Source organism: Microcaecilia unicolor, chromosome 13 (assembly GCF_901765095.1).
Source record: "Microcaecilia unicolor chromosome 13, aMicUni1.1, whole genome shotgun sequence".
Taxonomy (NCBI): Eukaryota; Metazoa; Chordata; class Amphibia; order Gymnophiona; family Siphonopidae; genus Microcaecilia; species Microcaecilia unicolor.
Window position 1 is genome coordinate 65951846 of NC_044043.1, and position 27303 is coordinate 65979148.

Consider the following 27303-nt stretch of genomic DNA (forward strand, 5'->3'; position numbering starts at 1 on the left):
GGTCCAGAACCCACTGATCTGAGGAAATCTTGGCCCACTCCTCGACAAAGAGGGAAAGCCGTCCTCCGATGACAGGCATCGAGGAGAGGGCCAGCACCATCATTGAGAGGGTCGCCCCTGAACTCCTGGTCTTGAGCCACCGGCTGCGGAACGCTTGTCCGAGCGAAAGGAGTTCCTCTGCTGACCACGGGCACGTGAAGTGAACCCAGCAGAACGCCCCGGGCGGTACCTTCTAGCTTCACGGAAGCGAGGTCTGTACGAGGAGTGGACCGCCTGGCCCTTAGAGGAAGGCCTCTGCCTATCTTCGGGCAAGCGCTGGGGTTTTGGATCACCCAGGCCTTTCACAATTTTCTCCAACTCCTCACCAAATAGGAGAAGTCCTTGAAAAGGCAACTTCACCAACTTTTGCTTAGAGGCCATGTCCGCTGCCCAGTGTCGTAGCCACAGACGACGGCAAGCCGCCACTGCTACTGCCATTTGTTTAGCCGAAGCTCTGACAAGGTCATAAAGGGCATCAGCCAGAAAGGACAAGGCCACCTCCATCCGCGGAGCCACATCCAAGAAGGGCTCCGCTCCATCTCCGGGCTGAGCCACTGCCTGTTGCAGCCAAGCTAGGCAGGCTCTAACAGCATAACAGCTGCATGCAGACGCCCGAACAGTGAGACCTGCAATTTCAAAGGGCCGTTGCAATGCTGTTTCCAGCCTACGGTCTTGAACATCCTTCAGGGCAACACCTCCTTCAACAGGGAGGGTAGTTCTCTTTGTCACCGCAGTGACTAGGGCATCCACTGTAGGCATTTGAAAACGAGCCATATGTCCCTCACGCAGAGGGTATAACTGCCCCATAGCCCTGGAAACTCTCAAAGGTCCCTCGGGGTCAGCCCACTGAGCTGAAACAAGCTCTAGGATGGAGTCATGCAAAGGGAAGGCCCGAGCAGCTTTCTTGGTACTAGCCATCCTGGGATTACCCGAGGAGGCCATGCCACTGTCAGGATCTTCAATCGAGAGGGCCTGCAGGGTATCTGAAATAAGCGCTGGCAGCTCATCACGGTGGAAAATCCTCACCGCGGAGGGATCATCCAGATCCTGTGGTAAATCCGCACCTGACTCTGGTTCCTCAGACCAAGAACGTCTGTCAGAGTTCTCCGAATCCTCACACCCCGACCACGGGGGGGAAAAAGGTGCACCACAATCTGAAGGGGAATTAACCCTTCTGCGCTTATCTTTAGGCCAAGCATCCGGGAAAAAAGCCTCACTGGGCAGTCCCAGGCCAGAATCCATCAGGGGGGCAATCAGAGGAGCCTCAGGCGACCCTTGAGGAAGGGCTCTTTTCATCATGTATGCTTTATGCAGCAAAAGCACAAAATCCGGGGAGAAAATCTCACCCTGGGCACCCAAATCCTGTCCGGTGCTAGCCACTCCTGAAATAACCTCATATCGAGGTGCCCCACCCGGCTCAGGTCTCTCCGTGTCCACGGAGGCCGCGCCATGCAGTGTAAGCAAAATGGCGCCCGCTGCCAGCTCAGAGCGGGAAGAAACATCGCTCGCCATGCTCGGGCCGGCTCCTACGCCAGTACAGCACGATTTACAGAGCCCTGCTGCTGATTTGCGCTTGCCACAAGTGGAACAGCGCTTTACATTGTCCGCAGCCATCGCCGAAAAACGGCGGTAAAATCCAAAATGGCGGTTTCACGCCAAAATCGCCCCGATCGCGGGCCCACCCCGGAGGAGTTGGAAAACACTCTTACCTCAAAGGATCTAGTGTACAACTACGATCCTGCAGAAAATCAGGTCAAAAACCTCTGTTCCAGCGTCTCTGCGTTTAAAAACGCGACGCAACTTTTTTTTTTTTTTTAAGCTGTGAGGAAAGCAGAGGTATTGAAGACTCCGGAGGCTCAGATGAGTGGGAAAGGCAGGGAAAGGGCGAACCTATATGCCTGCATCCACTGTTGGTGGGTAAGGACAGGGAAAGCAAGGCAATATGTCCACATCCACAGAGGTATGGGTAAGGCAGGGAAAGGGCTAACCTATGTGCCTTTAAAGTGAAGCTGCTATAGCCTCCAACACCCCGGTTAACAACTGGCAAGCCAGGAACCACCTCCCGGCAGATTTTTCTGGAGCTCGAACAAGCTGCAGCCACCCTGCTAAGGGAGATAGAGAATACTGAAGAGGCAGTGGAGCTAGCTGGCCAAGAGGGCACTGTGAAAGTTTGAGTGCTCTCTATCTCCCCTGCTGGTTGATGGACATAACCCATACGTAATGGCTTCATCTGCTTGATGACAAGGAAGCAGTGGTTTTCCCTGTGTCTATCTCAATAGCAGACTATTGGCTTTTCCTCCAGGAAATTGTCCAAACCTTTTTTAAACCCAGATACACTAACCACTGATACCACATCCTCTGGCAACAAGTTTCAGAGCTTAACTATTCACTGAGTGAAAAAATATGTCCTCCTGATCGTCTTAAAAATAGTACCATGTAACGTCCTTGAATGTCCCCTAATCTTTGTACATTTTAAAAGAGTAAAAAAAAAAATTGGTTTACGTTTACCCATTCTAACCACTCTGACTTTTTTAGACCTCTATCATATCTCCCTTCAGCAGTCTCTTTCCAAGCTGAAGAGTGGTAACCTCTTAAGCCTTTCCTCATATGACAGTTCCATCCCTCAATCATTTTTGTCATTCTTCTTTGAACTTTTTCTAATTCTGCTATATCTTTTAAAAGATACGATGATCAGAACTGCACAAAATATTCAAGGTATGGTGGCATCACGGAATGATACAGAGGCATTATAATATTCTTTGTATTATTTTCTATCCCTTTCCTAATAATTTCTAGCATTGTTTGCTTTTTTGGCTGCCGCTACTCACTGAGCAGAAGATTTCAGCCTATTGTCCACGATGACACCTAGATCTTTTTCTTGGGTGCTAACTCCTAGGGTGGAACCTAGCATTAAATAACTATGACTTGGATTATTCTTCCCAATGTGAATCACTTTGTACTTGTCCACATTAAATCTCATCTGCAATTTGGATGTCCAGTCTTCGAACTTCCTAATGTCTTCCTGCAATTTTTCACAATCTGAATGCATTTTAACAATTTTGAATAGTTTTGTGTCATCTACAAATTGAATCACCTCATTCGTCTTTTCCATTTCCAGATTATTAATAAATATGTTATATAGCACCAGTCCCAGTACAGTGGGGCATTCCATTATTCACCCTCCTCCACTGAGAGAACTGGCCATTTAACCCTACCCTCTGTTTTCTATCCATCAACCAATTCCTAAACCACAATAGAATACTGCCTTCCTATCCCATAGATTTTTAAATATCTCAAGAGTCTATCATGAAGGACTCTGTCAAACGCTTTCTGAAAATCTAGATACACTACATCAACTGGCTCACCTTTAGCCAGATGTTTATTCACAGTCAGTCTAATCTTTTCTGCAATACCTTTAACCTTTCCTCTCCCTCTTGACCCCCTGCCATAAAATTAGCATTTTTGAAATTGCAGTGCACCATGATCTCATACCCTTGGGGGATTTTACACCTTAGCTACTGTAGAAGTGTCCAGAGGCCCTAAAGGTTTAGGTAAAAACCCAAAGATAACTGATAAAATGTCCAATTATACCTAGAAGCTGGTTACATTTTTATTTTACTTTGGTGACATGGTCCACTGTTGAAAAATCAGTGTAACCTTATAGAAACAAAGAACATCACATCAGATAAAGACCGCAATGCCGATCAGTCTGCCCATTCCTGATGCAACGCAGCAATGCCTATCCAGATCCTTGGCGGTTAAGCCTCAGACTGGGTAGGTTCTGCTGGCAACCTGCATAACAAAGTCATGGTTACTAATAGCAGTGGCATGGCAGTGCTATGATTTCAAGAGGTCTGTGGTAACCTGTTCAGCGCTGTCAGAGTTATAGCCTTAATATCAATTCATACAAATATAGAGGGCAGTGGGAAAAAGGTTAAAAGGCTGGGTAAAAGGCGCAAGATTGAACTGGTTTTGGTTCAAGTGTAGGGATTTATATGGTTACCTACCAAGATGGTAGAAAACTGGACAGACTAGGAGGAGCCAACAGGTCTTTATCTTGCTCTATGCACCCTCCCCACCCTCACAGCATATACATATTTATGTCCATACTAGTAAAAAAGGCCCGTTTCTGACACAAATGAAACGGGCGCTAGCAAGGTTTTCCTTGGTGTGTGTATGTTTGAGAGAGAATGTGTGAGAGAGAGAGAGAGTGTGTGACAGAGAGTGAATGTGCGAGTGTGTGTCACAGAGAGTGAGACTGTGTGCGAGTGTGTCTGTAAGAGAGTGGTGTGTGTGAGCATGAGAGTGTGTGCCAGGGCCCCCCTCCCTCCCAGTTCCAGGGTCCCCCCTCCCTCCCGCCCTCCGAGTTCCAGGGTTGTCCCCCCCTCCCCCGAGTTCCAGGGTTGTTGACCCCCTCCCTCCGAGTTCCAGGGTCGTTCCCTCCCTCACTCCCTCCGAGTTTCAGGGTCCCCTCCCTCCCCTGCATTATGCTCTCTCCCCTGCATTCATCCATATGCAGGCAACGTCCTCTGTGCCCTGCCCCCTCCATCCATGTGCAGCATCTCTCCCCTGCCCCCTCCACCTCCCTCCGAGTTCCAGGCCCCCCTCCCTCCCTCCCCTCTCCAAATTCGTGTCCCCCTCCCTCCCTCCCATTTCCAGGGTCCCTCCTCCCTCTGTCCCTCCGTCCCTCCCTCCCAGTTCCAGGGTCCCAACGTTGGAGGAGTGACGTCAGCAGGTGGTTACAATCCCAGTGACACACATTGGAACTTTGGAGGAGAACGTTGGAGGAGTGATGTCAGCAGGTGGTTACGATCCCAGTGAGACACATTGGAATGTTGGAGGAGCAAATTATTATATCAGAAGTCTCATTTTAAAAGGCTTATGATCTAGACTGCATCATTTTACTTGCCATTCTTTGACTGACTCTACTCAGATCTACTTTCAGTTGGAGATATGGCAACCAGAATTAAATACTCCAAATTAGGTCTAATTCATCGTATTTCAGCTGCCAAAACTGCTCTTCTTAAAACATTAAAAAAAATCCCAGGTGACAATGGAGGGTCAACATCAGCCAAAACAGAGGTGGTGATGCTACAGAGAAAGCTGGCATCTAGAGACTGAAGGTATAATAGATAACTAAAACTGAAAGCTTTTTTTTCTTTTCACATACTGTACATGGAGGTCAGCCTTGGCAGTATCCTCATGTGTAGGTTCTAAGTATATTTTTGGGGAAAAGAGGAAATTAAATTACTGACACATTGATCTGAATCATTTATATTAGTAGTATAAGATTAAATAAAGTTCTTATCAACCTAATTTTCTTAAGCATACATGTAAAATGAGGTCCTTTACAAAGAAAAGGCAGCTGAGGGGAGATATGATAGAGGTCTATAAGATAATGAGTGGAATGGAACGGGTCGATGTGGAGAGTCTGTTTACGCTTTCCAAAAATACTAGGACCAGGGGACATGCAATGAAGCTGCAGTGTGGTAAATTTAAAACAAATCGAAGGAAATTTTTCTTCATTCAACACGTAGTTAAACTCTGGAATTCGCTGCCGGAAAAGGTGGTTAAGGCGGTTAACTTAGCGGACTTCAAAAAAGGGTTGGACGGCTTCCTGGAGGAAAAAGCCATAGAATGTTATTGAATGGACGAGGGAATACAGTATTTCTAGGATGGGCGGGACAAATTGCTTGTTCTTTTGGCCACTGTCGGTGACAGGGTGCTGGGCTCGAGGGACCCTTGGTCTGTCCCAGCATGGCGATGTTTATGTACTTATGTACTATAAATGTTCATTGAAAAAGTGAGTAACATTTTATTAGTGTATTTATTGTTCTACATTTATATGCATTTGCTTGTAACAATCTTAACCAGCGTAGTCTTGCATATAAATGAAACAAAATCACAGTTTTTGGAGAGTAGACAAGAAATACATTAGTGCACAAATTTATTATCACCTAAAAGTGTTGTATGTGCAATTTTTACATGAAATGAGACATGTTGCAGTAGTCTGCTGTAAGATCTTCTTGAATGCCAAAATGTTGTTTTGATACTTTACTATATTACTGCTAAAAAAAAAAAAATCTGATGGTCATTTTTAATAAGCACATTAAAATTTAACTTTCCATTTGCTCTATTTCGCATCAACAGCACAAACAACACTCTTGCTTTCATGCAATGCCAGCTTTGCTCAGATAAGTATAAAATATATGGCACTGAACCTACCACCCCGGCAAAATCAACTTGACAGCTGGGACCAGGAAATGCACAGTCTGGGTAGACTCAGCATTCATTCCCAAAGGGGATGCCCAGGCTGAGCAGGGTAGCTCCTGGAAGAAGCTCTCCTTCCCTGGGAAGAGGTCATTACTATGTTGAGGTAATGTTAAAGCAGAAGTAAGTGGGTGAATATTGGTCTCCTATTACATTAGTGGTAAGAAGTATGCCTCATGTGATTGGATGCTTACAGCTTTTATTCATGACAGCTGTGAATCAACTAAATATTGCTTTTATTTATCAAAGCTGTGAATCAACTTATTCTCTTCAGATCACAATCATCAAGAAACATCAAAACTGGTGTAAAATAATGTTTATAAAAACCTTTACATTAAAATAAAATTCCAGCACAGTCAGCACTCAAAGCCTACCTCCTATTATGCACACATATGGCAACGTAACCCACTCTCCACCTATCCAACTAGTAAACAAACATATAGTTCATGCATACAGCAGGGCAGTCCAAGTACTTCACTACTTTGGAATAGGCAAATATGGAGCAGAAATCCTTACCGAGGTGTGTGACCAGTAAGAATAATCAAAGCTAAAGGACTTAGGTGGTTCCTTTGGATTCTTCGGATTGATAATACCTAGGACAAATAAGAAGTCAAATTCTTAACAGCTGAGAGAGATATTTCATGGGTGCAGAGGTACAAGCAACACAATAAATGTATGAAGTGAGCTAGTGAGAAGACATTTGAGGAGCACCATAAGGGAAGAGAAATACCTCCTCTACCTTTCAAAGAAAGAAATAACAGGGACATAGAGAGGAAGAAAAACAGAAGCAATTTCATCTACTTTAAATGTTAGGAGCTTTAATACCAGGCAGCACATCCAGGAGAAGTTGTCGGGCCGTATTTATCACAAATCACACGTCATGGTATCCTGTTAACTTAGGGGTCATTTACTACTACTACAGTACTAATCATTTCTATAGCGCTACTAGACGTACACAGCGCTGTACACTTGAACATGAAGAGACAGTCCCTGCTCGACAGAGCTTACAATCTAATTAGGACAGACAAACAGGACAAACAAGAGATAAGGGAATATTAAAGTGAGGATGATAAAATAACTGGTCTTGCAATCCAGAGGTGGCCGGTCCAAATCCCGCTGCTGCGCCTTGTGATCTTGGGCAAGTCACTTAACCCTCCATTGCCTCAGGTACAAACTTAGATTGTGAGCCCTCCTGGGACAGAGAAATATCCAGAGTACCTGAATGTAACTCACCTTGAGCTACTACTGAAAAAGATGTGAGCAAAATCTATAACAATAATAATAATAATAAAGGGTTCTGAACATGTGAATAACGGTTAGGAGTTAAAAGCAGCATCAAAAGGTGGGCTTTTATGTTAGATTTGAAGACGGCCAGAGTGCACTGCTATCTGCTGCACAGACTATTTTATTCCTGTGAGCCTTGCAGCAGATAGTGTGTGCTAAGCACCACAGCAACTCCTGTGCCAAAGAACCCCAAATTCTGGCACACACAATTGGTGCAGTTATTACTAAACGAAATATAAAAAGCGAGAGCCAGATCTCAAAAAGCTGTTTCTGTCCAAATTTCTGCTTGCATCATTTTTTTTCTCCCCTAGACAGCGGTGATGAGAAGGGGAAGGGAGGAGTCAGTATTGAACATCACCTATGGTATCCACAAGGAGTTTCTACCATTGCAGCCAAAAAGAAATCAGAGGAATGAATACCCTGGTTTTCCCTAGTACACTTAGATTTAGCTGTCAAATCCCCACTCCCAAGCTTCTGCTCCGCACTTTGGTATAACACTGATGCCAATCTAAAGGCAGTTCTAGAAGGGGAGACAGCTGCAGAATTCTCCTTCCTGAATCCTCTAACAGATGCTTCATTCTGTCCTGGGGATCTCACCACAGCCACAAATAGCAACAGTTGCTAGCAAATCTCTCCTATTTGATGCCACTCACTGCGATCATAAACTGTGAGCCAGGCACATATGCATGCCTGTGCTGAGTGTGCAGAAAAAGCCTCCTGCCTGATGCCAGAACACTCCTGCATGGTTATGCACTCTACATAGTAACAGAACAACAAAATGGTAACCTGAGCTGAAGAGCTAAGAACTTCTTTCTCTCTGCACTTTCAAAGCCAATTTGTGTGTGCTAATCTATATGCAGAAGAGTCACAAGGCAACTGAACAAGACAGAACTATAAAAATGCCACCCAGTTGTGCACACCAGTATGAATAAAGGATCCAGGACCATGTTCATACCGAGCCCTCTCACACATACAAAACACAAGAGAATATTGCTAAGGGTAGCATCCCATGCCTCAGGCAGTGTCTTGAGCTGCCTTGATTGCTGCAGCAGATAGGGGCAAGGGATCCAATTCCACACCAAACAGTAGCATCAAAGAAGCAGATCCACCACGAAGGATCAAACAGATGGATATTTCACAAACTTTATTCATAAAATCCAAATAACCAACATGGCCATGCTTTAAAGTATCTTCATCAGGGATACAACGGTTATGAGATACTGTCATGCTTGGTAGGAGCCACAGATTGATTTATAGGTGGGGGTGCTGGTTTGTATTAATCCAGTAATTGCCAAACTGGGTTCCTCAATCTCTTTTCAGCGGTTCCTCAAGAAAAAAGATTATAGAATCTGTTTGTATGAACATAAACAGGTTTACATAAATTGAGGGCTCATCGGTGTAAGAAAACAATTTTTAGGGGTTCCACCATAGTAAAAACTTTGGGAATCGCTGTATTAGTCAAATTAGGTCTATGAGCAGAAATATAAGCAGCTGCTAATTTGACTGACAGTCTTATCAGTGGAGAGCTGGTTTGCATTAATCTGTTGCTCCTACCAAGCACAACACCATCTCATAACTGTTACATCCCCAATGAAGACATATTGAAACATGGCCACATTGGATATTTGGACTTTATGAAGGTAATAAGCAGAAATAAAACAAAACAAAGAAAGTAAGGTGATACCTTTTTTTTTATTAGATTAACAATACATTTTTTGATTAGCTTTTGAAGGTAACCCTTCTTCTTCAGATCAGATATATAGATAAAAAAAGCATTCTAACAACAGTCTCATGGGAAAAGGTAGAAATGGGTGGGAGGGAGAGATGAATTGGATGATCAAAGGCTGACAAAGCAGTATAATTTTATGGTTTATAATGTGATAGGAAACCCAGATCTTTGTTAAGTCCTGTCTGGTGGATGTCAAAATATTTTACCATTTTAACTTCAAAGTTTTTACGTTCCTGAACGGTTTTAACATTTCCTTTTAGTATTCTTACCATAAAGTCATTCATGCAGTGCTCTGGTCTGGCAAAATGCTGTCCTACAGAGATGTTAACCTGGTTAGTACTGTAGTGTTTAATGTGGTGCTGATGTAAATTGAGTCTGGTCTTAAGCATTTGGCCTGTCTCTCCAACAGAATAAATAAAGTTTCTAAAATATCCATCTGATTTAGTTTATTCATTTATATTCTGCCTATATCTAGGGACAGGAGCTACCAGCCAGCAATCCAGAGCAGCTGCACGATCCGTCCACCAACCACTAGGAGTCAGAGAAAATGAACATTCCAGGCTGCACGATACCCTTAAGGGGCGGTTTACTTGGAACTATTTTCTCTGTCTCCTTCTGCTGGTAGATGGACACAACCCATTAGTCTGGACTGGTCTCCTACAGATGACAAGGCAGTGCCGTAGCGAGGGCGGCTGACACCCGGGGCGGGTCGTCGCTGCGCACCCCCCCCCCCGGGTGCAGCACGGCGCCCCCCCCCTCCGGTGCGCCCCCTCCCCCGGAGCGCGATCTTACCTAGTTTAGAAGCAAGGGGCGGGCGGGAGGGCCGATCCGCCCCTGAGTCTACGTCACTGGGAGCTGCGTCGGCTCCATTGGTTCCTTGCTCTCTCTGCCCTGGAACAGGAAGTAACCTGTTCCGGGGCAGAGGGAGCAAGGAACCAACGGAGACGACACCCCCCCCCCCCCCCAGCGGCGTGCACCCGGGGCGGACTGCCCCTCCGCCCCCCCCCCTTCCTACGCCACTGTGACAAGGAAACTTATTTTTGTGAAAAATGCTCTCAGTACTGAGGCACTGTCAGAAAGGAGGTCAAAAATTGCTAGTATTCTGTCCCCCATTGTGAACAGCAGGGAACAGTGTTTAATTATACCCATGGATAAAACATGGGTACTGAACAAGTGAGTAAGGGTTACTCATTTCATAGACTCCTTTGTGTATCTGATACTTTAAAGCCACTATCTAGTAATTAAATACACTGTTTGTAAACAGATACTAAAGTCATTATGTTGCAGCTGTAATTAAGTTATCAGCAGCAGCAACATCCCTTCAGCTTCAAGAAATTGCCTCTGACAGAAACCAGCCTAGTAATAGCAGCTATGCAGTAGCAGAGAGGAAAAGTAACACATTGCCAGCATCCAAAAGCAAATTGCCCATTTTTCCCTGTACTTTTCCTTGTAATCCTATCTTTTTGGAAACTGGTAGATCTCAAACTGCCAGCTGAGAAAATCTTAACTCTAAAACCGACCTCTTTACCACTGCTTTTGACTCCTAACTCACTTGCCCTATCCCTTATCCTCACCTCTTTATTCCCTTACCCTTAATTGTTCTGTCTGTTTACCTAGATTGTAAGCTCTTTGAGCAGGGACTGTCTTTTGTGTATGGTGTACAGCGCTGTGTATGCCTTGTAGCACTATAGAAATGATTAGTAGTAGTAGTAGTAGTAATACAAAGCATTTTGTACAAGGAGTGGATTTTGACACTGGTTGCCCATTTGGTCCACTCAGTCTTCATAAGAACATAAGAGTTGCCATACTAGGATAGACTGTTTCCAACAGTGGCCAATCCAGGTTACAAGTACCTAGCAAGATCCCAAAACAGTACAATACATTTTATGCTGCTTATCCTAGAAATAAGCAGTGGACTTTTAGGAAGTTATCCAAACCTTTTTTAAACCCTGCTGGGAGCAAAAGGCCCAGGGACTAACCGCAAAGGACACAAGCCATGGACTGCATCCCAGGAGTCAGGCCTAAGACCTGCCGCACCAGCAAAGACCAACCTACACTATCTGCTGGAGGCTGAGAAATACTGGAGAATTCCAGGCTGGCCCTTATACCAGTGATGTCACTAGAATAACTGAGTAGCTCTACCTCCTTGTAGGGGGTCTCAACCCATTAAATTGGACTGATTTAGAAAGACAATAAGGAAACCAAATGTATACTGGAAAAAAACTGATATTATCTACTTCAGAAAAAGCCTTGAAAACTACGAACGACCACCTAAACTTCCGGAAAACACAAAAAATTAACCTGTTTAAAAAGGCATACCCTACTGATCCAACATAAATGCCTGATCTCTGCAACACAACTAAATTAAAGAACGTAATGGACATAACACAACTCTTCCGTTGTACGATTCCCTAGTGTGGCTGTGCCACATGAACTTTATCTTACCACAACATCACTTTGTATTTGTTTACACCGAAGTCTGTAATGCCTCTCCGGTACTATGTAAGCCACATTGAGCCTACAAATAGGTGGGAAAATGTGTGCAGTCTGTGGAACCCGGAGGCTTGAATTCAAAAATTGACTGGACTGTGTTTTTTGGAATGGACCTTTTTGGACTTGTGCATATTACAGGAACATTTCCCTTGTTTGGTGTGCGTGCCCCGGCCGGGTGTTTTGCACCACCGGACCTACACACACAGCGCAGCTCTATAGGAGTACCATGCAGGCATTTTTCCCGTTTGGCATAGATTTTTGTTTGTTTATGTTGTTTTTTGTTTTTCGTTTTTTACTCAGTGTTCAAAGGGTTCTGCCCTTGATGATCCCTGTCTGATCATCTTTTTATCAGCGTACTAGGTTGGGCGGCTACAGTGCTTTGGTCGGTTATTTCGTACAGCACGTAGCCGACTGCCAAACCGGCCAATTATACATAGCCGTTTTACCACACTGATAGCCGCAAAGCATATAAAAGCCGTCTTTGGCTCGCGGCATCTTTTGCGAGATCCTCATTTTTGATCCGCCAGTAGGGCTGGCAAGCAGTATGTATTTGTTCTTCAGTTCAATTAGGACAGGTTTGCAGGGAAAGTGGGTCTCTCACTGTGTGCTTTGTTGTTTCAGGACACCACTACTTGTCATTTTGAGCAGTGCATCCAGACAGGGCGTCCTTTCCCTGCAGAAGCCCCAGTGGCGAAACAGGTCCGTTGGGGATGCCCCAGCACTACGCTTCTTCAAGCTAAGTAGTTTTTGTGTTCCTTTGCATTTTATGTTTTTGAATTTAGCAAATTATAAAAAAAATCACATAAAAATTTGTTCACACCACGGGAGGAGGTTGGGTTAAGACCAGTGATTGATATATGGTGATTTCTTACGAGCAATTCCAGTAATTTGGCTGATTATCACCTGTCTGAGGTCTTTCTTCCCCCCCTCCATTAATTTTTTTCTGCAAATCTGTTTTGATCAGATCCGCTTACTTTATTGTTGTCTTATAAAATCTAAAGCGGTATTTTCCCCTTTTGCGTTTGTTACCTGGATATAAATGTAACAAATAAATAAATCTTAGGTATATAAATTTAACACTTAGATTCCATTTTTTTCAGGCAAAACAAACACAAAGCAATAAAATGCCAAACATCCCATACTAATCACATCCCAGATGCTCAAGCCAAATTTTCAAATGAAATGCAAAGTTCTCCAGGCCCCACCCCCCAAAAAATCCTTCAAAACAAAAACTATTCATGCAATTGATCATATATTTTATTATGTGGCTCCCCAGCTCTTAGCTGATCCCAGGCTAGCAGAAAAACCAGGTCACTCTGAAAGCACAGATAGTTAATCTCTAATCTCAACTCCTCTGGTCTCAGATTTATAAAGCTTCTTATCCTGATCCAGACTGACATCAATTCCTTCAGTAGAGGGGTCAGTAGGTATGGATCCTGATACAATCACAGTTGTCCCTCAAACAGCCTGGTCTTCCTCTCCTGAATGCATGGAAAACTAAGCATAGTTTTTAAAAATGACTTGCAACTTAACGACAGGCCACACTGCAAGCAGAGGGGTGGCTCTATCACAAACATGGCTGTAGAATTCACTGTTCACTTTACTTTGATTTACTGCAAAATCATAAAAACATATCTAAGCAGTTTACAAAAAAATACTAACAAGAGGGCACAGGAAACACAGCAGGAGTATAATTAAATAATTTTTCCAATTTACTACAAAGGCCATAAGCTATAAAATAGGTTAACTAGAGATAAGAGAAGACTTCAAACCTTTTCAGCCCATCAGCCAAATAGCTTATAGGGCTTAAGTTACAATCACTAGTCGTGAAAACTCCTATTTATAACTTTCATTCACTTCATAAAACTTTTAAATAAACCACAGCACTTATCTCAACATTTAATTTAGTCTACAAGGAGACCCCATTTTGCCTACTGCTGACTCGGGGGGAATTCTCAAAGCTTACCATGTTTGAAATGTTTGATTTAGACTGGTTGTAGCCAATCGCATGCACATTTATTTATTTGTTACATTTGTACCCCACATTTTCCCACCTATTTGCAGGCTCAATGTGGCTTACATAGTACCATGAGGCGTTAGTCGCCTCCGGTGATTAAACAAATACAAAGTGATGTTATTATCAAAGAGGTTCATGTGTTACAAACACATTAGGAGAATCGTAGAGAAGGAGAGTTATAAAGTGTTCATTATGGCTTTGGTTTCGTTGTGTTGCTGGGTTCAGGCACCTAAGTTGGGTCAGTAGGGTATGCCTTTTTGAACAGGTTGGTCTTTAGTGATTTCCAGAAGCTAAGGTGGTTGTACGTTGTTTTTATGGCTTTCGGTAGTGCATTCCACAGTTGCGTGCTTATATAGGAGAAGCTGGATCTGTAAACTGATTTGTACTTTAGTCCTTTGCAGCTAGGGTAGTGAAGATTTAAGTATGTTCGTGATGGTCCAATTGTGTTTCATTATTCAGTGTCTAATGCACAAAGGCGTTCTGCGTCATTTTTACCTTTCACGGTAGCAGCTACCAATAATCCTATGCAAATGTTTACAATCTGCTCATTAGTATTAAAATTAGCATTCCATGCGATGCACAGAAAGGAGCACCACCTTTAACATTCATGTTCCGGCAGGTCTAGAGCTGTTGTTGCATGAGGGCAACTTCTCAGTGGAGCAGCCTGCTTGCATTTTTTAATAGTATCTACAAGTGTGTGTTAAATGTGCTATGTGCATGTATTATTTGTGTGTTCCGCATTTAACCACAGTGTTAAAAAATTGTCATGGAACATTCGTTGATAGTATCTGCACGTGTGTGAAATATGTCATGTGCGTGTATCCTGCCCCTAACAGCACTGTTAAAAGTTGTCGTGGAATAAAAAAAAAAGAAACTCCATGTGGTGTCACAATAGTGGACACACGCCTATGATGCAATTGTCGCCTTTTTCCCTAGATATGCTTAGGACATCAATGTTTACTGCAAGACTGTTCTACACATGCCAGGCACTTTCCCTACTGAGCAACTTGCAGAATTTCTGCGCATTTCATTTTCATGCAATTTCCTTTGACCATCGATCAATGTTTCAAAATCTGTAAGTTCACGCAGTATTTAATGGCAACTTTTGAGCATCTGGACCTTAGTTTTTAAAAAATCAAAACTTGATCCATCACTATCCTGCCATGTCACTACAACGCTCTACTTTAACACCCAGAAAAGCCTTTCATAGTGTACCACAAGTGATGTCCATCATTCGTGATTTTGGAGCATTCTCGGGTCTCAGTATGAACTTGTGGAAATCGGAAGCATTGCCCATATCGCGATCATGTATTAGCACTTCTCTGCCTAACTTTCCTCTGTCCTGGGTGAGTGTGGGAATCAGATATCTTGGGGTGTATCTTAGCGCCAATCAGTTTTAGGTTTATAAAGAAAAATGTTATTAAAAAGCTAGAGGCATTGAAGCAGCTTTGCTCTCACTGGAGGGATCTTTCTGTGAACATTTTGGGCCGAGTTGCATTGGTTAAGATGGTAGTCCTACCTAAACTGTTGTATCCATTGCAAATGCTCCCACTTTGGGTGAACAGACAGGAATACGGCCCGTTTTGCAGCATTGTTAGTTCTTTTATATGGCACATAAAACGTCCCCGAATACCTTTTCTCAAATTAACGCATAATAGGGTGCGAAGGGGGGTCCACTTGCCAGATTTAAGGGTGTATAATTTTGCGGCGCTCCTCCATTGGATACATGAGATCCATTCGGGGGCTACTTTGTTTACCCCTACTGCTTTCTGGAGTAGCTGGTGTGCACCTTATGAGCCCTTTGTAGTCTTAGATTCCTGTTGAGCTCGGACCCTGGGGGGCTTGCAGGGAAATCCTTTTTTGGGTGCACTGCTAAAGGCTTGGAGGTGGTGGTGGAGTCATGAAGGGGCCTTGGGGAAGCAGAGCTCTTTTTTCACTCTGATGGGAAATCCGGACTTCCCTGCTGGTATGGATTCTACGGTCTTCTGGCAATGGGCACAGGGGGGGGTGCAGTTACCTGGGCCATTTCCGGTTCTTAAGGGGAGCGGGTTTCCCATCTTTTGATCAAGCCAAGCATGCGTGGAACCTTCCCAACTCTCAATTTTTTGCCTTTCTTCAGGCAAGGGACTATATTCTGGTCACTGAACGACACCAGAAGGAGTGGGTGGCTTTCCTGCAGCTGGATCAGATTTTTTTACATTTACCCCCTAAATTAAATAAGTTATCCCAATGGTACCAGGTGATTCGGGATTCTAGGAAAGCTCCTTATTTGATGAAGTTGGCCGGGCAGTGGAGCCTGGACATAGCGAAAGACATTTCAGAGGCTCAGCTAGGGGCTATGTTTGAGAATTTACACACAGTGACTCCAATGCAGCTTTACAGGACATCCAATTTAGAATTTTACATAGGGTTCACATCACCAGGCAGAAGGGGAAAGTTATGGGCTTATGGGAAGATGACACTTGTGTGAAATGTAGGGCTGTGCCAGGCACTTTCCTTCATTCCTTTATGGAATGCCCCTCCCTATCCTGCAGTTTGGTCCAGGGCGCTGGAAGCTATTGAAGCTGTTGTACAATGTTCATTTGACTGGTCATACTCTGTGGTGCTCCTGGGCAGTATGGCTTTGCTACGGGCAAAGGGAATGAGAGATGTGCAATGTAAATTTATCCTCCTGGCTGCTCTCCTTCTGACCCTGCGCCTCCATCAATAATTGCATGGCATCACCTAATGGACGAAATGGCGATTTGGCTATTTCTTTCTCTTACATTTTCAGTCTCCTTGGGGCTTCGTGGCTATCTTGATTTGTGGACCAGATATGTTTCTCTGTATCCGGCGGACAACCTCACAGAGGACACTTGCATTTCTGGACGGATGACAGAGGGTTGGAGGGGGGGAAGGTTGGGAGGGGAGGTAATTTTCATGTTATAAAAAATGGGTTGAGGGTGTGTTGAGTTGGTTTTATTTATCTGCATTATTTTTAAGTGTTTTTTATCACTTCATGAAAGGCTTGTTTTGTGCATATGTTCATTTGTATTGTTTTGTTATTATTTATTACATTTGTTGTGGGAAAGGCCTCCTTGTATTTGTTCTTAATTATGCCTTGGCTCAATAAAGATATTTTCCAGAAAAGTCTTTCATGTTGTACCTTATCTAACAGCCCTACAGCTATTTGGCTAGTGGGCTGAAAGTTCTCAGGTCTTCCCTTGTCTAACCTCTACTTAACCTACTTTTTTAGCTTATGGCCTTTTCAGTAAATTGTGTGAATTATTCAATGATATTTGTGTAACTGTTAGCGATAAATGCTCTATTCCCTAGTGTGCAAATTCATTGTTAAACATTTTGAACAAAACATTTTAAAAAGGTGAAATAAAAAAATCAAATAAATAAAGTCAGAGCCTCCTAGACATAAAGACCAAATCTAGCAGAACAGCTGATGAGTGATTCAAAATTATTTATTATTATTTATTTATTATTATTTGTTACATTTGTATCCCACATTTTCCCACCTATTTGCAGGCTCAATGTGGCTTACATAGTACCTACCGTAGGCATTCGCCAAGAACGGTAGGGGAACAAATACAAAGTGGTACTGTGGTCGTATAAAGGGTCCATTTCTTTCAGGCATAAGGGGGATTAGAGCGAGAAAGGTTAAATAGTGTCCGATACGATCGCTGGATATGTTGCGTTGCAGGGTGTTGACATCTATGAAGTGTATGCCCTTGTGAACAGGTAAGTTTTTAGTGATTTCCTGAAGTTTAGATGATTGTATGTTGTTTTCACTCCTTTTGGCAGTGCGTTCCAAAATAGGAGAAGCTGGATGCATAGGTTGTTTTGTATTTGAGACCTTTGCAGTGTGGATAATGGAGGTTTAAATATGTTTGAGATAATCTGGAACTGTTCCTGTTTGGCAGATCTATAAGGTCAATCATGTATCCTGGGACTATGCCGTAGATAATTTTGTGGATCAGGGTGCAGATTTTGAAGGTAATGCGTTCATTAATAGGGAGCCACTGCAATTTTTCTCGAAGGGGTGTAGCACTTTCAAATCGCGTCTCACCGAATATTAGCCTGGCTGCTGTATTCTGGGCTGTCTGGAGTTTCTTTGTGAGTTGATCTTTGCATCCCGCATAGATTCCGTTACAGTAATCTGCATGGCTTAATACAATTGATTGTATTAATTTACAAAATGTTTCTCTCGGGAAGAAGGGTTTTTAAATGATGTTAACAAGTACAATATAGGGCTAAATTTAAAATTCAGGTTTCCGTTCGGCCCACAGCACAGAAACGGTCCTCATTACCTTAATATCCAAATTCAAACAAGAAATAGCAATTGAGAACCATATCCTTCTTCTGCAATTCGACCTATCCAGTGCCTTTGACATGGTTGATCATACCACCCTAACTAAACTTTTGGACAAACTTGGGATAGGTGGCAACATCATTAACTGGATAAAAAACTTCATCACTACAAGATCCTACCAAGTCATAGGACCTACAAACATGTCATCTCCATGGCTATCGCAGTGCGGAGTGCCACAGTGATCTCCGCTTTCTCCAATACTTTTTAACCTAATGATGATTCCTCTGGCCAGAGCACTAGCCAAATATGGCCTCAATCCCTTCATTTACGTTGACGACGTCACTATATTCATCCCTTTTAAAACTGACCTATCTGAAATCTCCGATAAAATTAACACAAGTATGACCACTTTAACTTCTTGGGCTGAAGCTTTCAGGATGAAATTAAATAAAGAGAAAACACAGTGTTTAGCCCTATCTTCTCAACATTCTCCACTCATCCCAACTACTCTTAGCACCCCAGAGGTTAAATTCCCCATATCAGACAACTTGAAAATCCTTGGAGTAACAATTGATAATCATTTATCATTTGAAAACCATGCTAAAGTCATCAACACAAAGATGTTTAACATAATGTGGATTTTGAAAAGAGTGAAACCATAACTTCCCCTAGACACCTTCCGGAACCTAGTACAATCCACTGTACTTACACACGTAGATTACTGCAGTAGTGTTTTTTTAGGTTATAAGTCCCTAATATTGATAAAGCTCCAGACTTCCCAAAACACGGCAGCCAGTGTTATTTTTGGTAAGTCAAGATTCAACAGCGCAATACCTCTTCGGGAGAAACTTCATTGGCTCCCCATCAGAGAAAGAATTAACTTTAAAGTCCACACAATGATTTACAGGATATTACACGGAGAAGCCCCCACTTACATGAATCACCTTATCGACCTCCCAACCAGGAACAGTTTGGCGTCTTCCCGTACTTACCTTAATCTACACCTCCCCAACTGCAAAGGTATTAAGTACAAATCCTTCTACGCATCCAATTTTTCCTATTCAGGTAGCCAGCTTTGGGATGCTCTACCAAGACCTATCCGTACCATTAACGGCCTTTTGCCCTTCAGAAAAGCACTGAAGACCCATCTCTTCAAGATAGCCTACCCTAACAATTCAACCTAACCAAAACTTGCCCACATGATTCTTATTGACAATAGTTATACATTGAACATGTTTCCTATTATTCTTTTTGTTACCCCATATCCATATATCTCCATCTTTCTACGCCTAACTCCCAACGCTCATTTCCTTCTGAACCCAATTCCTCCTATGTTCAACTTACTTATCCGTTAACCCCATTAATTTTGCGTTTACCACAAACTGTATATTCTTCTTACGACTTTGTAATTCTTTATATTGTTACTATGTAAGCCGCATTGAGCCTGCCTTGTGTGGGAAAGCGCAGGGTACAAATGTAATAAATAATAATAATAATACCGTGTTTCCCCGAAAATAAGACACTGTCTTATATTTATTTTTCCTCCCCAAAACGTGCTAGGTCTTATTTTCGGGGGGATGTCTTATTTTCTGGGAAACATCGGTCGCCCCCCCCCCACCCGAAGTCGCCTGGCCCCCCCTCCGTCGCTCCTGGAACTAACCTGAAGCTCCTTTCACCTTCGCAAGTTCGGATTCGAAGCAGCAAGCAACAGCAGGGCAGACCTCTCCTTCCTTCCGTGCCCCGCCCTCGCCTGACGTTATGTTACGTCAGGCGAGGGCAGGACACGGAAGGAAGGAGAGGTCTGCCATGCTGCTGCTCCAATCCGAACTTGCGAAGGTGAAAGGAGCTTCAGGTTACTTCCGGGAGCGACTGAGGGGGGGGTCCAGCGACCTCGAGTGGGAAGGGGGCACGACCTCGGGTGGCTCTTGGCAGCCCTGCTTAAAAAAAAAGTTTGGTAGGTCTTACTTTTGGGGGGATGTCTTATATTTTAAATTTGCAGGAAAACCCCGGTAGGTCTTATTTTCAGGGTAGGTCCTATTTTCGGGGAAACACGGTAAAAACTCTGTCTGACCTTCAAGGCCCTTAAAGGAAATGGCCCTACCTGAAAGATTATCTTCTACGAACCTCCAAGGACTATCACTAACCACACCTTCTCCAAAAGACATTACACGATGTGATACCTGCAAGCGAGACTTCTCCAGAGTAGCCCCCACACTCTGGAAAGCACTCCTTGAAAGGCTCCGCTTAACACAAGACTAGCTCTACTTCAGGATGCAGGTGAAAGCTTGGCTCTTCAACCAGGCCTTTAATGGAAGAAGTAACTAATTTGTGAGTCTCACTCACAAACACAAGGAGTGACACGGGCTACACAAACTGCAGCACGACATGTTTAACCACTTCTACCCTAGCTGAGATCATATTTAACCATCTTTCTGACCTTTCTTTAAATTAGTCACCTTACTCTCTTACCTATCTATAGGGTATGTTTACTAAGGCACGTTAGCCTATAAAGTTAAACGCCAATGCGCCAATACACACCTATAGGCAAGTTAGTGTTTGATGTACATTAGCATTTAATGCACGTTAAAAATGCTAACGCATCTATAGCGTGCCTTTGTATACACAGGTGTATATGTTAACCATCTCTCTGACCTCATGTGCAATTTTCTTTAAATTAGTCACCTTATTTTCTTGCTCTCTTACCTATCTATATGTTCCATCTTTGCTTATACCCTACACTGTCTATTAAAATGTTGTACTACATATTGTGTTGACATTGTAAGCAGTATACTATGCCATACTTTGTATTGTTATCTGAATATTTTTACTGCTGTAATTGTCTATTGCTCATGTTGGATTTATTTTTATTGTACACTGTCTTGAGTGAATTCCTTCAAAAAAGCGGTAAATAAATCCTAATAAATAAATAAATATGGTAGCCAGAGAAAGTGCATATCTACATATCAAAAATAATTATGTTCAGATAAGAAGGAAAAAGAAACAAAATAATAAAATAAAAGGGAGAGGCAATAACATTAGAAATAAATAGATGTATTGTATAACCTACAGAGTCCTGCTACTTTAACAATTTTTTCTTCCAATACATCCCACACATATTCTCAAGATATCTAGCATATTCCCTCGCCTCATGATCTATACAGACTCCTTTCTCAACCAGAGGCTGTCACATACCCCAAAGTTTAAAATGTTGTTCATGGACAACCAATATAGAAGGTACCACCTCAGCTGCACACCAGGGAAAGACAATAAAGAAACAAAAAGTCTTTGACAGAGTTAAAATATAATTCTTGCATGTCTTGATTTGGCTCCACTTCTAACACTTAGCTATGCACTGCAACCTGTAAAGCAAGTGTGCTCTATAAGCAGAGTACAGAGTCTGGAGTTCTTTAACAGCTATCGCTATGTACAAGAACCTCCTATGGTGACCTCTGGCTCCAACAACTAAAACCCTATCAGAGAAAAACAAAACAAAGGCAACCCTTCATCAACCAGGTTGGGCTATTTGATGGTCCAGTGTTAGTGTACGCCAACATACAAGAAATCCAGGTCCAATTCCTAAGCCAGTCTACCATATAAAGGAATTTCTCCCATACATGGAAAACTGACCACAACCCAACTCATCCCAGGATACACCGCATGGGGCAGGACACCACCATTTTGAAGATGGCGCCGCCAAAAGCAGGAGCGAGTTTATCACTTTTGCCTCTTTTGAGGTAAGGGTCTGTGGTGGGGGGGGGGGGGGGGGGCACCGCTACACAACAAGGATATTTTTTTTTCTGTTAAAATCTATAACCGGGACTTTGTATGCTCAGTGACTGCTGTGAAATATCAGATGAAATTGGAATATTGTCTCCTACACTTTAGACCATAGGAGGTTCAACGATACATACATCAGTTTGCCACCCAGGTGTTTGTAGCGGGTAAGCTGGTATTAGCGGCATCATGGAAAAAAACCCCACCTGCCGGACATTTCAGTAGTGCTGGAAAAATTGAACTACATTCAACTGATGTCCAAACTCACTGCACTGAGCAAAGGGCGTCTGGCCCAACACCAGAGGATATGGGATCTGTATACTACTTGGTCAGCATCCTCTAAGAACACATAATGCCAAGCGAGTTGCTTGGGGGGGGGGGGGGGAGGAAGTTTCAATAGCAGACACTGGGTTTATGTCTGTATTATGTGCCATTTACAAGTTCATTCACCATGTGTTGGAAATAAGATTTAATTCTGTTTGTATAAGGTTATGGAAAATGCATAAATAAAAAGTTGAAAAAAAAAATCTGTAACCGGTGGGGTGGGGGAGGCACTAGACCACCTGGGACTTTTGTGTAGATGTCACAGTTGAGGACAAGGGGGTCCATCTATACTATATAGAATCTTTCCAACTTACATGACCATTATTAACCTGAATTTAAAAACCCAGGACTTGCACCCTCCATCTAAATCATTGGCTTATTAGAGAACCCCTCGTCAAATAAGCAACTATAAATGTTGAGCTTGATTATTTTATCACTATCCTGCCAGTTCTCCACCAGCAATTTAATTTTCATCAGCCTCCTCGAGAGTTATTCCCCTGTGAACCTGGCACTATCAAGGATGCTTAAATACCTAATACCTTAAAATAACAAAATAAAAATTAGCACAATCCTGAAAAGAAAATATTTACAACAAAAGCAGTTGTAAAAGGGAATGACATGGTCGTGGGTGTCATACGTGAAACAATTTTCTTGGTCTATTATCAGGTTAAAGACTAATTTTACCTTCCATAGCGTCCCAAAGATCAATCCAGACTTGTGAGATGTACCAAAGTAGTCCTCAAGTAGGGCAGGGTACTACAACCTCAGTAGACTGCAGCGATGCTCCACAGGCTGTGGCTACATGCGCTGCCATGTCAAGTCTGGAATGCCTACCACTGCCACGCCAAGCCTGCAAAGCCTAGGAAGGGAAACACATCAGATCAAGTGGGCGATCTGCAAAAGCCATCCACAGCAGGGCAGAGGACCATGTGGCCAAACTGCAAAGGGCAGCCATGGAAGCCAGCCAGAAGAGTCACGGAAAAGGAAGGCAACTGCGCTAAGGAAAGCACTGCCACCCACAATAGGCGAGGCCGTCCCATATAGAGGCCAGTCAAAGAAATTGCCTCTCTCAGCCAATGGCCACGATGGCTCTCAAAACCAGATCCCCTTTCAAGTGACCAGCCAGAGGACAGCATGAGGATATGCCGGGAGGCATTTCTGCTCAGCAGGTCATGAATCTGATGATCTCACCGCAGTGTGGGTGTTTCATAAGGAGGAGTCGCCTTCCTATATATCTAAGGCTCTCCAGGTTCTGAATATGTCTGCTTCTGATCCTGCCACCGCTGCATCTGCTAATCTTAAAATGGTGAGCACTAGAAGACCGCTTCAGTCTTTGGCAGTGCATGAGGCTATATAGGAAGTCACTGCTGCTCAGTGGGTCACCCCAGACATTGTCCCACTATGCAGAGGCGTAGCTAGGTTGGGTGCAAGGGAAGCAGTTGCTCCTCTAAATGGATTTTGAATAAAATGGTGCCTATGCAGACCAGCCCTTCAGCTTCCCACTAATGCTTATTTTACAAAAGGTCTGCTCCCCCTGACCTCAAAACCGCTACGCCTGCATCTGCCAATCTAAAAATAGTAAGCCAGTGTGGCTTTGAAAACTGCATTACCTTTCTAAGTTCCCAAGCAAAGCATGAAGCAAAGATTTGATGAATGGAACTTGCTGGTCACTTCCAAATAGTATAGGAGTACATGATGAACATCCAAGAAATGAGAAGAGACAAAGGTAGAATGGGATGGAAGGCAGAAACCACCGTATGCAGAAAAGACAGGACTGTGCGCCCTGTCACCCCTTCAGTAGAAATCCGGAGGATCTCAAACGGATTAAGTCAGGAGTTCTAAGACCCTGCCTGGACTGGATAGCTGAAGAAAACTAGGCTGCCCCGGACAATAGACCTGGTGTCATAAAGATAAAGGTGAGCCTGATAGGACCGAAAAGAATGTGTAGACATGCACTCAGGAAGACGCCAAGTCTATCAGTCACCCAGATCTTCCACCAACTTCACTGAGTCCTCAAACAGCAGCTTGCCCTAAAAAGGGAGCTGACCAATCGCCATTAGAAGCTACTAAGCTGGCCTCAACTCCACATCTGGCAAGTAAGAAGCGGTCAACTGCCTTCTGGAAGGGATCCAAAATCTGTTGTTGCCAGCTACAGCACACCCTAGCAGCCTACAAGCTGCAGATAGCCACCTCCACAGAAAGAGAAAACTTCTGAAATGTCAGCAGAAGTTGAAATCACCCACTGAGACTAAGTTGGCTTGAAGGGAACCACAGAGATGGGCACCAAAGCAGAGAAGGAACCCCTGAAGTGGTCTGATACAGAATCAGGCCCATGGGGGAATGTCCAAGAAAGAGACCCTTTGCCCATAACTTGAACCTATTCCCATATCCCTGGACCTGGTACGGAAAGTAGAACCGGACTTCGGTTGGCACCTGTTGCTAAGGAGCAAAAGGAAGAAAGGACTTCCCAAGCCTATATGGAACATCACTCCCGATAAGCCAAGATATGTGCTGGAAACAACTGACTCTTGGTGACATTGATTACCAATCCTAAGGACTGAAAAAGAATAGGTATCTTGGATGAAATTTGCAGAGTCACTTGATCGAGAGAGCCGCAAATCAGCCAGCCACGAGGTATGGATGAACCTGCAATCCATCCTCCTGAAGGAAAGCTGCCACTACCACCATGACCTTGAAAAAATGTCTTTGGTAACGTGGAAAGGCTAAATGACATGGTCATAAATCACTAAAGTCCCTCTGCAAGAAGGAGCACTAGAAATATGAAAGTATGTTTCCTTGAGGTCCAGGGAGGCTAGAAACTCTCCCCACCAGACTGAACTATTACACACTGCAAGGTTCCCATTGTGAAAAGTTGAACCGTAAACACCCTAGACTCTTATGACATCCAAACTCGGCTGGAAAGAAACTCCCTGGTTGAAACTACAAAGCAAAGGGAACAACTTTCTATTCCCTCAATTGTAACCGAGAACAGATTTGACTGTTTATTTGCCTAAAAGCAGAAACGTGGCAAGAACTGCCTGATATTAGTGTTTGAGCTTGCATGTAGACTCCAAGAAACATCTGTAGTGAAGTCCAGGTTGTAACCATGCGATAGAAAAACTAAGACACATTGAGTTGAGGCAATTTTGGTCCACTCCTCCTGAAACCTGTAGAGAAGTCCTGCCCAAGGAGTGAACTGAGACTCCATCACTGGGAGATGCAGCAGGCATAGGTAGACCTGGAGTTGAAACCGAGCTCATTCTACCAGCAGCCAGGTGGTTTGTCGTAGTGGAAGCAGAAACCCTGAACCTCCTTGAGGAGGGTCCAGAAATATTCTTAGTACAACTGTAAGAGGGTGCACCCAAACCGCAAATCACCTAACAAGGCACAGGCATGTCCAACAGAAGACTTTCAGATAGTCAGTACATTCCAAGCTGCAGCTTATGGCTCTAGCTGCCACAGAACAGCTGCACGGGTCTACTGGGCCTCCAACCTCTCCCTTGGGAAGCTGAGGGAAAATCAAAGCTGTGGGAGACCTGAGGACTCCCACAGGAGTCTGCAAACCGCCCCAGGCCTCCTCCTCATAAGCCCTTAAATAACAATTATGAAGAAACTGGGAGCCATCCACCCCAGTTCCCCAGTCACATCTTCTAAAAGGCCTGCACATAAAACTGCTGGAATCGCAGGCAAATCGGCCCCAAGGGAGTGCCAGCGCTTCAGTCTTGCCATGTGGCACGGCAGGAAAGATGGTAACCTCAGGTGTGCACGAACGCACGCCCAAGAAAACAGCTGCCCGACACCCGCCAAAACGAGCAGGGAAGGAGCACAATGCTCCACAAAGTTGGGTGTACAGTGGAGCTCCGGCACAGGAAACAGCAGCAGCCCAGCAGCTCCCACACCAGGAGCTACTTTTGCTCTCCCTCAACAGCACAGGTAGGGTAATGACTACTCACCCCCTCAGGAATTGCTGTCACATGCCAAGTTGGTTCTCACACCCCTCAGCTGGTACTGCAAACCAGCATGAACCCGACGTGCTGGATGAAGTCAGACTAAGGAGTTGTTTTTACAGTGCTCAAATGGCTTTTTTTTTTTTAAGGCAGGAGAGGACGCCGGGGCAAAAGAAACCTCAGACTCTTTTTAAAGTCAGGCGAATGAGAACCACAAATCCCAGTCGGGAGAGAGGAAGGGGCGATGGGAGAGAAAGTGAGGGACCTGGCACCACCAGGTGTGCACCGAAGTCCCAGGATCAGGACACCTCAGACCCCAGAAGCTCAACTAGACTCAGGGGACCAGGCCAGGAGCCAATCAATCCAGAGCTGCACGGTTATGACCTTCCAACTGCTAAATAGAGAGAATACTGAAGTTAAGGTGACTGCACATGACCACATATAGTAAACCTCTGAAGTTCTCTCTATCTCCACCTGCTGGTAGAGGGACATAACCCACAAGTCTCTGGATTGATCTGTGGGACGCTATGGAAAAGAGAATTACTTCCTTACCCCTAGAGCTTGTCCTGCCAGAAGAGAGCTGTGGTACATTGGCAGGACAAAGTAGGACATTGCCACTACCACTATACATGTTGCCCCTGTTTATTTGATAAATGAAAGGCTTCAATTTAAGTGCTGTAGAAGTTGCCTAAGCTAAAAGCCCATGATTTTACCCATTAATGTGGCCTAAGGCTGCCTCCTATGGTGCAGCACTTTTCACAACTGAATGTACTAGAACATTTTAATCAAGACAACAGATGTCAGTCTTCTACTAATCAGAAAGCCTATTCCAACAATGTCAGTCCTGAGGATTCTTCTTCATTGCTTACACAGTGACTCAGAGTAGCTCAATGGCTACCTACAACTTGGTTCCAACTCATATGGTTCAAACAATGAAACTTTCAGCTAGGAAGAATTATTTCAGCTGTAAAATAAAGTACACAACTCAGTAAAATACTCTTTTATCTTTTACTGCTATAGTTATTTTATTTCTGCACGAGTAAAGGAAATAAATTATATCATGACATTAGCTACTTGGAGAGGGCTTATTTCTCCTGCCATAGAAGAGCTGAAGAAGAATTAAAAT

The 27303-nt window shown here is 43.8% G+C and overlaps 1 protein-coding gene across 3 annotated transcripts in view; it reads right to left on the reverse strand.

The window, feature by feature from the left end:
- The window catches only part of LOC115482563 (6-phosphogluconate dehydrogenase, decarboxylating), a 419310-nt gene that overhangs the window by 371796 nt on the left and 20211 nt on the right, over positions 1 to 27303 (reverse strand). For all 3 annotated transcript variants that reach the window (XM_030222452.1, XM_030222450.1, XM_030222451.1), the window contains exon 3: positions 6826 to 6902. In XM_030222452.1, the coding sequence (XP_030078312.1) occupies positions 6826 to 6902 (77 nt within the window). The remainder of the gene's footprint in view (positions 1 to 6825; positions 6903 to 27303) is intronic.